The sequence below is a fragment of the Camellia sinensis genome, chromosome 3 (assembly GCF_055761805.1).
Source record: "Camellia sinensis isolate YWXY chromosome 3, ASM5576180v1, whole genome shotgun sequence".
NCBI classification, from domain to species: Eukaryota; Viridiplantae; Streptophyta; class Magnoliopsida; order Ericales; family Theaceae; genus Camellia; species Camellia sinensis.
Window position 1 is genome coordinate 37,561,173 of NC_138963.1, and position 15,067 is coordinate 37,576,239.

The 15,067-nt window shown below is 33.7% G+C and overlaps 1 protein-coding gene across 3 annotated transcripts; it reads right to left on the bottom strand.

Annotated features, from left to right (window-relative positions):
- Positions 1-9,270: 9,270 nt before the first annotated feature.
- LOC114307143 (uncharacterized) lies at positions 9,271-14,586 on the bottom strand. 3 transcript variants are annotated; one of them, XM_028252521.2, is made up of 11 exons: positions 14,162-14,586; positions 13,740-13,834; positions 13,400-13,457; positions 12,475-12,666; positions 12,233-12,309; positions 12,052-12,134; positions 11,832-11,883; positions 10,567-10,635; positions 10,048-10,134; positions 9,863-9,927; positions 9,271-9,706 (listed from the first exon to the last, which is right to left on the bottom strand). In XM_028252521.2, exons 1-11 carry the CDS (start codon positions 14,286-14,288, stop codon positions 9,592-9,594), a joined length of 1,020 nt encoding a protein of 339 aa, XP_028108322.2. In that variant the 5' UTR covers positions 14,289-14,586; the 3' UTR covers positions 9,271-9,591. The 3 variants fall into 3 exon arrangements, with proteins under 3 accessions (XP_028108322.2, XP_028108323.2, XP_028108324.2); XM_028252522.2 differs by lacking the exon at positions 10,567-10,635 and having other exon boundaries at positions 14,162-14,579; XM_028252523.2 differs by lacking the exon at positions 11,832-11,883 and having other exon boundaries at positions 12,069-12,134; positions 14,162-14,575.
- Positions 14,587-15,067: the final 481 nt, after the last annotated feature.

Here is a 15,067-nt window from a genome sequence, read left to right on the forward strand (position 1 = left end):
TAATATAAAATACTCAAATTATTAAAATAAATTTGGAAAATGCTCTCACGGAATCACAACACACCCTCCCCATGTTCAAAAATTACACTTTTAAGCATTAAAATATGTGATGTGCTAACTCACTTAAAAATTTTCACTTTTGACTCAAAAGACAACGTGCAAAAGTAGATGTACCAAAATGAAATCCTATTGAAATTTCATTTTAGTCCCTCTATTACCGGAGGAATCATATTATATCTCAAAATTAAGGGTGTAAAAATGGCCCGCAGCCCAAAATGGGCCCGGTCCTTTTAGACCCGCAACAACAGATGCAGCGAAGCCCATGAGTGACATTAAAAAAGAAACAACCTGACCCAGAAACAGTGCATACAGCACTCTCAACAATGCTTCACTGTTTCTCCACCAGTTCATGTTCATGGCTTCTCACTCAAACCCCAATTAAAATTATCACAAAAACCCAATTGGAAGAAGCTTTTGTCTTCACCAATGAATGTACATGACAGTCTGTTATGGAGACACATATTATTGTTGTGTCCTTGTTTGGTAGTTCACTCTTGGGTCATTGTGAAAGATCTGCAACTACCATAACCACCATTCTTTGCTTTCTAGAAAGAGAAAAGAAATTGGCCAAACTGTACTATAGTGGCCCATGTAATTTATTTATTTTGTGTGAGGTGTTAGATAATGTCTCAATGGGACCACATAATTAAATGTGGTGTTATTATTTATAAGAAGCCTACAATTTAAGTGATTCAATTTAGTTAATAGGCTTAAGGGTATATGTGTTATGGACCTAATGTGTAGATACTAGTTGTATAATTTCTATTTCTATGAGGGGCAGAAATAGAAATTAAAACATATTGATTAAAGTTGGTTTTCATTCCTTTTGAACTTCCACAACCTTTCAGTTTTGAAAACCAATAAATAGAAATTAAAACCAATAATCGTTAAAGTTGGTTTTCATTCCTTTTGAACTTCCACAACCTTTCAGTTTTGAAAACCAATTACAACCTTTAAAAGGTTATGGTCCCTATTCCTTCCCAAGTGGAAAAATAAGAACACTGCCATTTTTCTTTCTAAATCCTCTCAAGGAGAAATATAAGGCACCAAAGGGGAAAGGATTAGAAGGCAATAACATAATCAATAACAAAGAGTTCATTGATAATCACGCTTCCGTTTAACCGTTCATCAATGGATTCAGGTATGTCATTTTGTCTTGATTTCTTGATAATACACATGGTAAATGATCCAAAGTGTAAGGTTTATGTTCTGAAATTTATGTTGACAATTGGTATCAGAGCATGCATATCATGTGTCTTATCAGAATTGATATGCTTTATTCATTCTATTTAGTTTCCTGGAATCAAATTCTGAATTTTCTTATGGATGTAAATTCTGTTTTTTCCTGTTTTGTTCTGTGAAAATGGCAATCTGTTTTCTGGAATTGTAAAATGATTCGGTGGGCAGTTTTTTTTTTTTTTTCTCTCAAATGGATGAACATCATGTATTTATATATATATATATATATAGATATATCTTGCGATTTGATCGGTTTAATTTTGAACATCATAAAAAAAAAAAAAAAAACTATTTGTTTTTTAGACCCGTCAATTCTATTTATATATGTATATATATAATTGGAATTGCTGCAGATTATATAACATATACGGGGTCACAAATTTAGAAATCTTTAAATTTAATGTAATTTCATACAACGTCTACAGAAATTTAATTTTCTAACACTCTCAATATAAGTCAATTCAAACAAGATGTCACAAAAGTGATCTCTCTTGTCTAGATTGTTTTATATGGAATGTTTTGAAGTTCATGTCTGTGTATCTCATGCGGGTATTTATCAGTCCAAAGACATGATTAAGACTTGGCAGAATTACACACACATTTTGTGATGATAAACATGTGTCAATTGTCAAGAAAACCTAATGTGAATAATAAATCCATCAAAAGATAGATTTGTTATTTGACATAACTTATTGTCAATGTTTGATCATTAAAACAAGAATACCACTTACAGTTAATATCACTACCCAAAGGCTTGGTATTAATGTTGTGCTAGGTATCTTGAGATGTTGTCATTAAATTAATTTATTTAGAGATTATCTGTTTGGTAACTTAATGTGAGCATAATTGTTTATTCCTTTTATTTTCTTTTCTATTCAGCTTTAATGTCGACTACTTCAATCTCTGCCAACATGAACAATGTTCCAATGTTAAATGGAGCAAACTTTAAGGACTGGAAAGAGAACATATTGATTGTTCTCGGCTGCATGGACATAGACTTGGCATTAAGGATGCCAAAACCGAATGCTCTCACTGCACAAAGTACTTCTGAGGAAACTGTGTACTTTGAAAAGTGGGATCGTTCTAACAGGCTAAGTCTTATGATCATGAAGCGTGGAATTCCAGAAGTTTTTCGGGGTGCAATAACAGATGATGTTACCGTTGCCGGTGAATTTCTTTCAGAAATTCAAAAGCGTTTTGCTAAAAACGATAAGGCTGAAACAAGCACACTTTTAGCAAGTTTGATTTCAATAAAGTATAAAGGCAAGGGTAATGTTCGCGAGTACATCATGGAAATGTCTCATCTTGCTTCAAAACTTAAGGCACTAAAGCTCGACCTATCTGATGATTTGCTCGTGCATTTAGTTCTCATCTCTCTTCCTGTACAATTTAACCAATTTAAGGTTAGTTATAACTGCCAGAAGGAGAAATGGACTCTCAATGAGCTCATTTCATTTTGTGTGCAAGAGGAAGAGAGATTGAAGCAAGAAAGGACTGAAAGTGCTCATCTGGCAAGCACCTTCAAGCATACGGGCAAAAGAAAGCATAAGGGAAAGGAAGTTGCTATTCCTCAGGGTCTGGAACCAAAGAAACAGAAAGTGCAGGATGGTTGTTTTTTTTGTGGCAAGCCCGGACACAGAAAGAAGGATTGTGCCAAATACGTCATCTGGTGTGTAAAGAAAGGTACATTTCATGTTTTGGTCTGTTCTGAAATAAATTTAGCTTCAGTACCAAGAAACACTTGGTGGTAGATTCTGGTGCTACTACTCACATATGTGTTTCTATGCAGGGTTGCCTGAACTACCGAAAGCCAACTGATGCTGAAAGATACATCTTTGTGGGTGATGGCAAGTCAATAGAAGTGCAGGCAATAGCGCACTTTAGATTATTACTGAAAACCGGTTATTATTTGGATTTATTAGACACTTTTATTGTACCGTCCTTTAGACGGAATTTAATTTCTGTTTCTGTATTGGACAAATTGGGATATTATTGTTCTTTTGGAAATATGAAGTTTAGTATGTCTATTAATTCAAATGTTGTTAGTACTGGTTTACTTAATGTGTTTGATAATCTATATTTGCTCGAAACTATTGCATCTTATAATGCAACCTTACACGTGGAATCACGAGGTACAAAGCGTAAATTAACTAAGGAAAATTCAGCCTCATTATGGCACAAACGCCTAGGTCACATCTCTAAATCTAGAGTTGAGCGCCTTGTGTCTGATGGAATTTTGGACTCTCTTGATTTTTCAGATTTTGATGTCTGTGTTGAGTGTATCAAGGGAAAACAGACCAAAATAAAGAAATATGGTGCCCATAGGACTACAGATGTCTTAGAATTAATTCATACGGACATTTGTGGCCCATTCCCTATGGCGTCTTGGAATGGTCAACAATATTTTATCACATTCATAGACGACTATTCCAAATATGGGTATCTATTTCTTATCCATGAGAAATCACAATCTTTGGACGTATTCAAAAAATTTAAGGCCAAAGTTAAGTTACAACTCAACAAACGGATTAAAAGTGTCAGGTCTGACCGTGGTGGTGAATACTATGGTAGATATGATGGATCAGGTGAACAACGTCCAGGACCGTTTGCAAAATACCTGAAGGAATGTGGAATCGTCCCACAATACACCATGCCAGGATCACCTAGCATGAATGGTGTATCTGAGAGACGAAACCGGACTCTTAAGGATATGGTAAGAAGTATGATCAGTCATTCTACTTTACCAGAGTCCCTCTGGGGTGAGGCTCTAAAGACAGCAACTTATATCTTAAATCAGGTGCCAACTAAAGCAGTTGTAAAAACACCTTATGATCTTTGGGTTGGGCGAAAGCCTAGTCTAAAACATTTGCATGTGTGGGGGTGTCCTGTTGAGGCGAGGCCTTATAAACCTTATGAACGAAAATTGGACTCTAAAACCATTAGCAGCTACTTTATTGGCTATGCCGAACGATCACGGGGTTACAAGTTTTATGATCCCACAAATAGGTCAATATTTGAGACGGGAATTGCAACATTTTTTGAGGATGTTGAGTTTGGGGGGAGAAATCCAGTTAGAGACATTGTCTTTGAGGAGGAAGCAGGAGTAATCCCACTTCCTACTACTACTTTTGACCAATCACAGGTTCCTATACCTGTCATTGCTCGAGAAGTAATTTCGGATCCTCAACCAGACAATGTTGTTCAAGATAATATAGTTCAAACTCCCATTCAAGATGAGGTAATTGTTCCTGAGGAACAAACTCTACAACCTCAACCTCAAGAATCTGTGCCATTAAGGCGATCCACCAGAGAAAGGAGATTTGCATTTTCAGATGATTATATTGTATATCTCCAGGAACATGAGGTAGAAAATGGAATGTCGAAAGATGATCCAATCAACTTTCGTCAAGCCATGGAAAGTTCTAACTCTCATAAGTGGATAGAAGCCATGAATGAAGAATATAAGTCTATGCAAGACAATAAAGTTTGAGAACTTGTCTCATTACCAGTTGGTGCGAAGCCCGTAGGTTGTAAATGGATATTTAAAACCAAAAAGGATTCAAATGGTAATGTGGAGAGGTATAAGGCACGTCTTGTAGCCAAAGGCTTTACTCAAAAAGAAGGAATTGACTTTAAAGAAACTTTCTCTCCAGTTTCTTCGAAAGATTCTTTTAGGACAATTATGGCACTTATTGCATATTTTGATCTTGAGTTGCATCAGATGGATGTCAAAACAGCTTTTCTTAATAGTGACATTAAAGAAACAATTTATATGATGCAGGCAGAAAACTTTGTGTCAGGAGACCCAAAGAATATGGTTTGCAAATTGACTAAATCCATCTATGGACTCAAACAAGCTTCTCGTCAGTGGTACTTCAAATTTCATCAAATTCTCACTTCGTATGGTTTTGAAACTAATATTGTTGATGAATGTGTGTATCACAAGTTCAGTGGGAGTAAACACATATTTTTGGTTTTATATGTTGACGACATATTGCTTGCCACAAACGATATAAACTTATTGCATGACACCAAGAGATTTCTATCTAAGAATTTTGAAATGAAAAATCTTGGTGATGCTTCCTTTGTATTAGGAATCGAAATACTCCGAGATCGTTCTCGGGGTATTCTGAGATTATCACAAAGGAGCTATATCGAAAAAGTACTCAATAGATTTGACATGCAAAATTGTAAATCAGGTGAAACCCCGGTTGCTAAGGGAGACAAGTTTAATCTCAGCCAATGCCCGAAGAACAGTCTTGAAATTCAAGAAATGCAGAAGATTCCTTATGCCTCGGCTGTAGGGAGTCTAATGTATGCTCAAGTATGTACGCGTCCGGATATTGCGTTTATAGTTGGCATGTTAGGCAGATATTTAAGTAATCCTGGCATGGATCATTGGAAGGCAGTTAAGCGTGTTATGCGATATTTACAGAGAACAAAGGAATATATGCTCACATATAGGAGATCGAATAAGTTAGAGGTCATTGGATATTCCGACTCCGATTTTGCTGGATGCCAAGACAGTAGGAAATCCACATCAGGCTATATTTATCTGTTAGCTGGCGGAGCAATTTCTTGGAGGTCTGCAAAGCAGATGCTCATAGCTTCATCCACCATGGCTGCAGAATTTGTAGCATGTTATGAGGCATCAAACCAAGGGATATGGCTGCGGAATTTTGTCACTGGGTTGCGTATTTTGGAAGGCACTGCAAGACCACTTAAGTTATATTGTGACAATAAGTCTGCAGTTTTATATTCCAATAACAATAGGAGCTCGACAAAATCAAAGCATATTGATATCAAGTTCCTAGTTGTAAAAGAAAGAGTGCAGAGTGGACAGATTTCCATAGAGCACATTGGGACAAACTCCATGATAGCGGATCCACTTACGAAGGGACTACCACCCAAGGTCTTTTATGAGCACACTGCTCAGATGGGTGTTGTTCTATTTGAGAACATTCTGGTTTAGTGGGAGTTTGTATTTATATTACTGCTTTATGTCAACCTTGAGTTTTATCTATGTAATTAGATTAATTTCTGCAGAAATGAAATATTCAGTTTATTGCGCTCTGTTACGTATTGTGAAGTATTGATCTCAATAAAGCTAAGTAGGACCAGTTGGAAATAGGCATGTATGGATCACATCACATGTAATTTCCATGCTATGCATCCATGATTGATCTATGTCATTTCGCTGTATTAGTATACGTGACCATTGGTGGGTCGAGTTACGATTGATGTAACGAAGACCGCTTTGATCCTATATTAATATAGTTAATGGACAAGATTGTTTGGATACCTTCAAGTTATGATAACAAATTTCTGAGCTCACTAAAGTTAAGCCCATTTTTCAAGATACATATGTGGTCCAGTGGAAGATTGTTAGATAATGTCTCAATGGGACCACATAATTGAATATGGTGTTATCATTTATAAGAAGCCTACAATTTAAGTGATTCAATTTAGTTAATAGGCTTAAGGGTATATGTGTTATGAACCTAATGTGTAGATACTAGTTGTATAATTTCTATTTCTATGAGGGGCAGAAATAGAAATTAAAACATATTGGTTAAAGTTGGTTTTCATTCCTTTTGAACTTCCACAACCTTTCAGTTTTGAAAACCAATAAATAGAAATTAAAACCAATAATGGTTAAAGTTGGTTTTCATTCCTTTTGAACTTCCACAACCTTTCAGTTTTGAAAACCAATTACAATCTTTAAAAGGTTATGGTCCCTATTCCTTCCCAAGTGGAAAAATAAGAACACTGCCATTTTTCTTTCTAAATCCTCTCAAGGAGAAACATAAGGCACCAAAGGGGAAAGGATTAGAAGGCAATAACATAATCAATAACAAAGAGTTCATTGATAATCACGCTTCCGTTTAACCGTTCATCAATGGATTCAGGTATGTCATTTTGTCTTGATTTCTTGATAATACACATGGTAAATGATCCAAAGTGTAAGGTTTATGTTCTGAAATTTATGTTGACATGAGATGTTTGGGAAATGCTAACTAAGCCACCTCTCTTTTTTTGAAATTCTTTTTTTTTTAGTGACTTTTTTTTTTTTTTTTAAAATGTCAACTTTGTTTTTCGGTTACTTTTTCAGTCCGTCATGTGGAGAAAAATCTAAAAGTTAAATTTTTTTTTTTTTGAAAAATTTCAAATCAAAAATAAAAAATCAAAATAAGCCAAAAAAGTTTGCTATTTTTTGCTTATTTTTGTCTTTTTTGAACTTTTTCTATACATTTTTTTAAAAAATTTAATTTTCCGTTTGTCTCATCTAGTAAAATCTAAAAACTTAAAACTTTTTAAAAATATGCCTTAGATGAAATTAAAAAAAAATTAAAAGCAAACCCCAAATTAATTGGAATTTTGTGGTTTAATTGTATTTATTTTTTTATATATTTTTATATTTTATCAATTTAATTCAATTGATAATATTGATTAAGAAATTGGACATAAATATAGTACTATGAACATATTTTATACATTCTTTTGAAAAAATCATATATTTTGATCTCTTAATTGTTTTTTTATTTTTATTTTTACAAATGCACTCTTTCTGAATATTAATTTGATGCAATTTTATAGTTACACAAATTCAATTGTACAATTTTAAAGTTGACAGGATAAATATAGTTATATATGTATAGTCTAAATGCCATTTTAAAGTTGATTTATATATGAATTTTTTTTATCCTATGCTAAAATTGTTACAATTTTATACGGGTCACATGCGATTATTTTACGCCTAAAATTGTAAACATAATTGATGAAGTAACCCCATGAAATGCAATTAAAAGTGTAAAATTTAAATTAGTTATATTAAAATTATAAGAAAAGAAATTTAAACTGAAAGGAGTAACAGCATAATATATTCTTAATAATATTTTGTGATTTGTTATAATATTTTTATTTTTGTAAATTGTACATAATTCTTGTTTTTGTAATACACAGCCGGCATAATATCTTTATTTTTTTTTTGTTTTTTATTTTTTGAATGAGGTTGACACTAGGAGTGGACATTTGTATTTGTCCAAACCCGGTTCAGTTTGGTCCTAACATTGAGTCTCTACTTCTATTCATGTCCGGTCTAAAAAAATAACAGCTGTGCTTCAGGGCCCGAAAACAGGGGGCTCGAATGCCCCGTATTTCCATTTAAGGTAAAAAAAAAAAAAAAAAAAAGGAAAAAGAAAGTAAAAAAAAAAAACAGTTTCTAAAAATGGAAATTAGGGGTATTAGGGGCAACTTTTTTAGGGCCACCAATCATTTTCCAAAAAATAATTATAAATCTCAAGGCTATCCATCGGGTTATATGTTAATTTTTTAAAAAAAATATTTCATAATTAAATTCAATTATATATTATATTTCTTAAATAAATATACTAACATCATTATAAATTGAAGGATTTTGTGTATAAATTGAAGGATTTGTTAAATAAATCCAATCATATATTACCACAAATGTGAGTTTCAATAAAATCAATAAAGGTAAAGTTTAGATTCTAACAACAAATATATTTTTTAATATATTATAATTAATTAATTTAATAATAGGCCGGATCGGATTAGTATAAATCTCAAACCTAGAATGATAAGCCCATTAATATATCGGGCCAAAACTATTGATCCAAATTGACCTTATAGGCTAAAACAATCTTTCAAATCTAAAAAAATAGGACTTATTTGACATTGGAGGCAGCTTTGATATTTTTTACTGACGGAAATGAAATGTTTTCAATCCAAGATGGGCCTACAATGCCAATCCTTCAATTCAATTAGTGGATTGGAGGAAAGCTGCCTCCAATGTCAAATAAGTCCTATTTTTCTTTTTTCTTTTTTTTCAAAATGGCTGGGTCATAGTTTTGATATAGGAGCTGAAGTTTAACTCCATGACAGACTACAAGCAGATTCACAGAGAGAGAGAGAGAGTAGAAAAGAAACATCTTGGACTGCTAGGCAATGTCACATGGAACTCCAGGACTATTCAATAAGTTTCCGTATCGTTACTGCTAAGTTCAGAAATACAAAATTTTAGTTGTAACAAGGTGCTGTAAACCAGTAGCAACATACTTGGAACATCAAATGGACATGAAACAATGAGAGAGAGAGGGAGAGAACATGTACAGCATCATCAGATTTCAAAATGAAGATTCAAGCCTTTTTTACATTAAAAGGTCAAGCAAATTTTGACATCCACTAAAAACATGAAATTGTGAAAGTTCAAATTCTACCACCGTATGTGAAGCTCAAAAAGAACCCGTGCTACCACGAATTTTTTGCATTTTACGAGGCTACAGTTCCATTTATAGATTCTGCACTTTCTTCTTCAGTAATTGCTTGGTATTGTACATTTAGATTTCCATCCTCAAGAGCTGGAACAGGAACACCTTCTTTCTCACTATCAAATAGAGCCAAAAACAGGCTAAATGTTAGTTTCTGCATAAAGGAACTTGTGAAAATCTTTACTGGATACAAGTTAATTGTTCTAGAAGACATATGCAAATTTCGACACATGCAGGGATGTACTCTGCAAGACAAGGGCTAGAACATGTACATTTTTGAATATATAACGAGTCCAACAACGACAATTGCAAATGATAGATAGTACAACCAGTCAACCTGCAAATGGAGATTATATCAGATCAGATTTGTTATGGAAGCTTGTAACTGTTGAACAACTACATATACTACTGAATCAGACTCAGAGCGGTAAAGTTGTAGCTAATAATAGAAGAGAACCTGCTGGTGATAGAAAAAGATACGAATGACAACGGCCCACATGTCAGATGTGAGAATAGAGAGGTTGAACATTGTGGCTCCACTCATCTGTTTTCAAATTGTAATCCAATTAGAGATAGTAGATAAACTTCCAATGAAACAGCTTCACCATGAATAATTTAATTATTTGCATTCTACGGTGAAAAAGAATCCTACTAATGGGAATTGCACTAGTCAGTAGATTCGTAATATGGTCCTCCAACAAACAAAAATGGGGTTGGAAAAGCTTCAAGGTTCAAGGTTCAAGCTTTGAAAGCTCAGAATCTAATGTGAATTTGGGAGCATGATATACCAAAACAACTAAGGAACTTAGCATTCAAACTATGCTTTCAGTCAGAGAAAAACGTTTACAGAAAAACTTCAACTAGTCTTTCTTACTGGAGTGATTTGCATTGTAGAGTTAAATCTGCTAAAACGTACATGAATTTCATCTATATGGAAGCAATTTATCAGTAACTGTTAATTGACAGCGCAACTGACCTTTAGAACAAAAGGAACCAATGTATAGAACATAAAAGTTGCCAGGGCATAGCCAGCAAAGCTTAGTATCTGTAAACAAAATAAAGATATATACAGTTATGATACGTTAAAGAAAATGAAAAAAACATAAATAAAGAAGAAGAAGAAGAAGAAGAAGAAGAAAATGTGCGCACGCACACACACACACATAATTCACTCTTTGGAGAGACGGAAGGGAGGAATTATGAATGGTTATTTTATTGTCTTTTCTCCTCATTTCTTCCAATTTTTTCTACACAAAGGTTAGTTTTTGCAGAAATTGGCCAAGAGGAAATGAAGATTTAAGCAAATGCATGATCTCAAAGATTAGAGAATCTATTTCACCCAAAGCACAAAATTATCGAAGCTCTTCAAACTCAAATAAGTGTCATCATCCACCATCCTCTCCTTAAGTACTTTCCAGTAATGCTAATTCTTTTCACTTAAACGTCTCTTTGCGAGTTTCATGGTCAATTGAGCATGAAAACCTGGCAGGTAGGGACCATTGCCATGAGAAATTACAGTTTTTGTTCACTACCGTCTTGCATTGGTCCCATAGTTATAGCAAATGATTCAGAATATCAATCCTAAGCCTTCAGTATTAAACAGATCAATAGAAAAAGGCCTAGCTCTATTCAGGGTACCGAATAATAAGGTTCTCATCAACTGACAGTGAAAGTTTTGCCTAAACTCTTCTACAATTGTACATCTCATTCGTCCCCTTTTATTGAAAGTGTTCTTGACTTATAATTAAAATTTTGATGCAATTGTTGTCGGATTGTGATTTCATATTACTTTCTATTTCAAGCCATCACAAGTTCCCTTAAAAGGGAGGGGAGAGGGGTAAACGTAAAGACTAGAAAAAGAGTCCCGATGAAGTGAAAGAACATTTTGCTCTACTCAGGTAGTCATCAAACACTTGTTCCACTAAACCGAAACCAATAAAAAATAACACTAACGAAGCCACTTTTATTCTACTGAGACAGAGCAACCATGACAACTAGATCACAACAATTACATCCGAAATGGCATCGCATCGTCAATTACATGACGAAAGAGTTTTAGAATGTCTAAACAAGCATTTAAAACTTGGTCCATTATGAAAAAAGAAAAAAAAAAAAAAAAACCAATTATTGTATAAAATCCTCACCAGTCTACACAGAGTAATGCAAATACGTTTGTTCAATTGAGTCAGAAGTTTCAGATAGAATGCACTGAATCAAACTATTAAAAAATTCATTACTTACAATTTCTGCGGACCACGTTACTGATTCCAGACTCTCTCTCTCCAATATAGCTCTAAAAGAAAGTTATGGGATGGAAGCGACATTATTCTTCATGTTAATGAAAAGTGACGTAAAATTGTATTCTAAAGCTATCGTCGAAGCTAAAATAACATAAGTAGATGTTTTCAAGAAGCAAGTGCAATTCCATGTCTCTAATCTTATTTTCTAATAAAAAGGATACATTTGACACACACTCACGAGTGTTCCAAAAAGCCCAAGCATTGCAACTACTTCAATGCGGTCTTTCTTCTTCACACAAAACTCCTGCATTTAGGAAGGGATAATAAATGAAAATTCAGGAACATAAATATGGTGAATGAGAGAGACAGAGAGAGAGAGTGCAATTTTACAAATTCACCAACCTCACCAACATTGCTCATTGCAAAGAAAAGTGTCCCTGCAATGACAAGTACATCACCCAGAAGAGGTTTTGAACCACCTGAAAGATATAGTTTTGACATGTTAAAACAAGAATCAACTAATATTGGTTAGAAAGGTACTATTACTTCAAGCAAACCGGTACTTCTTTTCTAGTGATGGTTTTAAATAGTGACGTCCACAAAATCAAACAGACCAGATTAGAAGGTGGAACAGAAAATGTTACCTCCGCCACCCACCCCAGCATCGGAGACAAGCACTAACCCAAGGCCTACCACACAGAGTGCCGCACCAAAGAACTGCCACAGCGAATATCGTGTGCCCAGGAAGAACCAAGTAAGAACGATGACCCATGCTACAGTCCAACAATCTAATAATGTCACACTAGTAATTGATGAATACTGGTACGCTTTATTAACTGCACAACCATCAAACAACAGTTTCAGTATGGGTTTCCCAATTGATTATCTTATCCAAATAAGGTGATTGATTAATGAAACACAAAACTCCAATTTTATATCTGCATTGTCACAAAGTTCTGTCCATTTTATTATTATTATTATTATTATTATTATTATTATTATTATTATTATTAGTTATTTTTTTGGAGAAGTCTTAAAAATAATATTCATTTTTGGTTTATTGATCCTAATATACTTCTCTTTTCATATAACATGCTTGATGAGTTTCCACAAACAATGCCACATTTACTAATGTCCCCATTCTTGATACCACAACAATTATTCCCCTACTTTCAAATTTACCCCACCGATTTTCTTTGTTTTCCCCCTTATGACAAAATTGAAGAATATATTTCTAGTTTTTTTGATTTTTCTAATGACTTTCTAGAATAGCTAAAGTTTGTTTTTTTGGTGGGAAATGAATATGACTATGGCCTAAGGCTTTTTTTTTAGCAAAATGAGCTTTATTAGCCAATAAGCTAGCTTTAAGAGGTTGCCAAAGGAAGTTATTCATGACAAGTATCCAACCAGTTGCAACTCCGCGTTTTCATTATGCAAACAGTTGTTTTCTACTAGTAGAGAAACAATGTTCAAACAAAATATAAACATGCTTTAGGCAAAATCAGGGATGTGTGTGTTTGTGTGAGAGCACCCCACAAGAGAGAAAAGTTGAATTGGCATGGTACTTACCAAGATAATTGCCTTGGACATCGACAAAACCTAAGATTACATACCAATACCAAGGAACCTGCAAAACCCACCAAACAAATTGTTCATCTATCAAACCCCAAAAGCAAATTGCCATTTTGATACCCATTTATTAACTCGGACACAATAAAATTAGTATTTCAGTAAATTAAGTACCATATCAAACATAATTTCACAAAATGTAAGATACATGAACATATACAATGCATTGAAGAAGGTACACATATACATCAAAACCCAACAAAAATTTATACTTCTGAATTTATTATCCTCTGTAAAATTTTGTGAAAGTGATGAATGATCAGAAGAAAGACAATTTTACCAATAGTTTATGACGCCGGTACAGCAAGATGCTTCCATACACCAAAGCCAAAGCCAGGTAAGAGAAGAATGACAGAGTAAGTGGTGTATCTACACCTGCAAAAAAAAAAAAAAAAAAAAAAAAATTAAAAAAAAAACTGATATAGTTTAAAGAAAAATCTGCAAAAATATACAAGGATTGAGAAAAGGAGACACTCAGATAAGGCAAAGTAAATCAAGAATCAAAAATGTAAGGTGAACCCAATATAGCAAATTAACACAAGCTTCAAAAAAATCAAAAACCCATATACAAAAAAGAACAACTCAATAAAAACCCAATAAAACTAGCAAACAGAAATTAAGAAGACAAAAGGGAAAAAAAAATGAAATGAAGAAAGAGGATCATGAAATCAGAGGGAAAAGTTGTACGAGAAAAGTACTGACCGAGATTGGCAACAAGAGAGGAAGTGAAGCTCATGAGTGACATCAAAAAAGAGACAACTTGACCCAGAAACAGTGCATACAAAACTGGCCACAGGGCTCCATTGTTTCTCCACCAGCCGATGTCCATGGCGTGTGGAAGTCAAATCTAAAGTTAATCAAAAAACCCAATTGGAAGAAGGCTTTCGTCTGAATGTTCAGAATCAATTAAATATAATCATGTATGGAATTAGTTATAGAATATAGTTGTGTATGTTGTTTGTTTGGTTACTAACTTGGGTGTATTGTTCTTGAAAAGGGCAATTAAATAGTATTATTCTATTATTTAATAGAAATGGAGAGTAATAAAGAGAGATGGGAAGGGAAGATACAATAATGGCGGGAGTGGATACTTGGGGGGTGTGTTTGCTTGTTGGTGAGTGAAGAAAGGGCAGGGTGAGGCACCCAACGGTCAAACATGGCTGGGCGGTTGGCATACGTGGCTTAATCCTTACGGCTCGTTTAATTGAGTAAGGGGATTATTAAGCCCCGGTTTGGTAAATATTTTGGACTAAATAATTGTATATGGATAAAAATAAAATAAATAAATAAATAAATAAAAGTTAAAAAGTTAAAAAAAATTTGTTATTTCAAAATTAAAAAGTCAAAAAAGTCAAATAAAAAAATCAAACAAACAAAAAAATCTTAGGTTAAAAAAGTCTAAAAAAATCATTGGCAAACGAGCCTTAATATTGGTGTGGCGAGATGAATGTGGGGCGGAAGATGAATTAATTTTATAAATTAAAAAAGGGTAAATTATAAATATATCTTCTGAGATTTATTTAAAGTATCGATTGTTTCTTGTAATTTGAAAAATTATAAATATCTCTTTGTAAAAAATTTTACTTGATAGAATTAACTAAAAAAAAA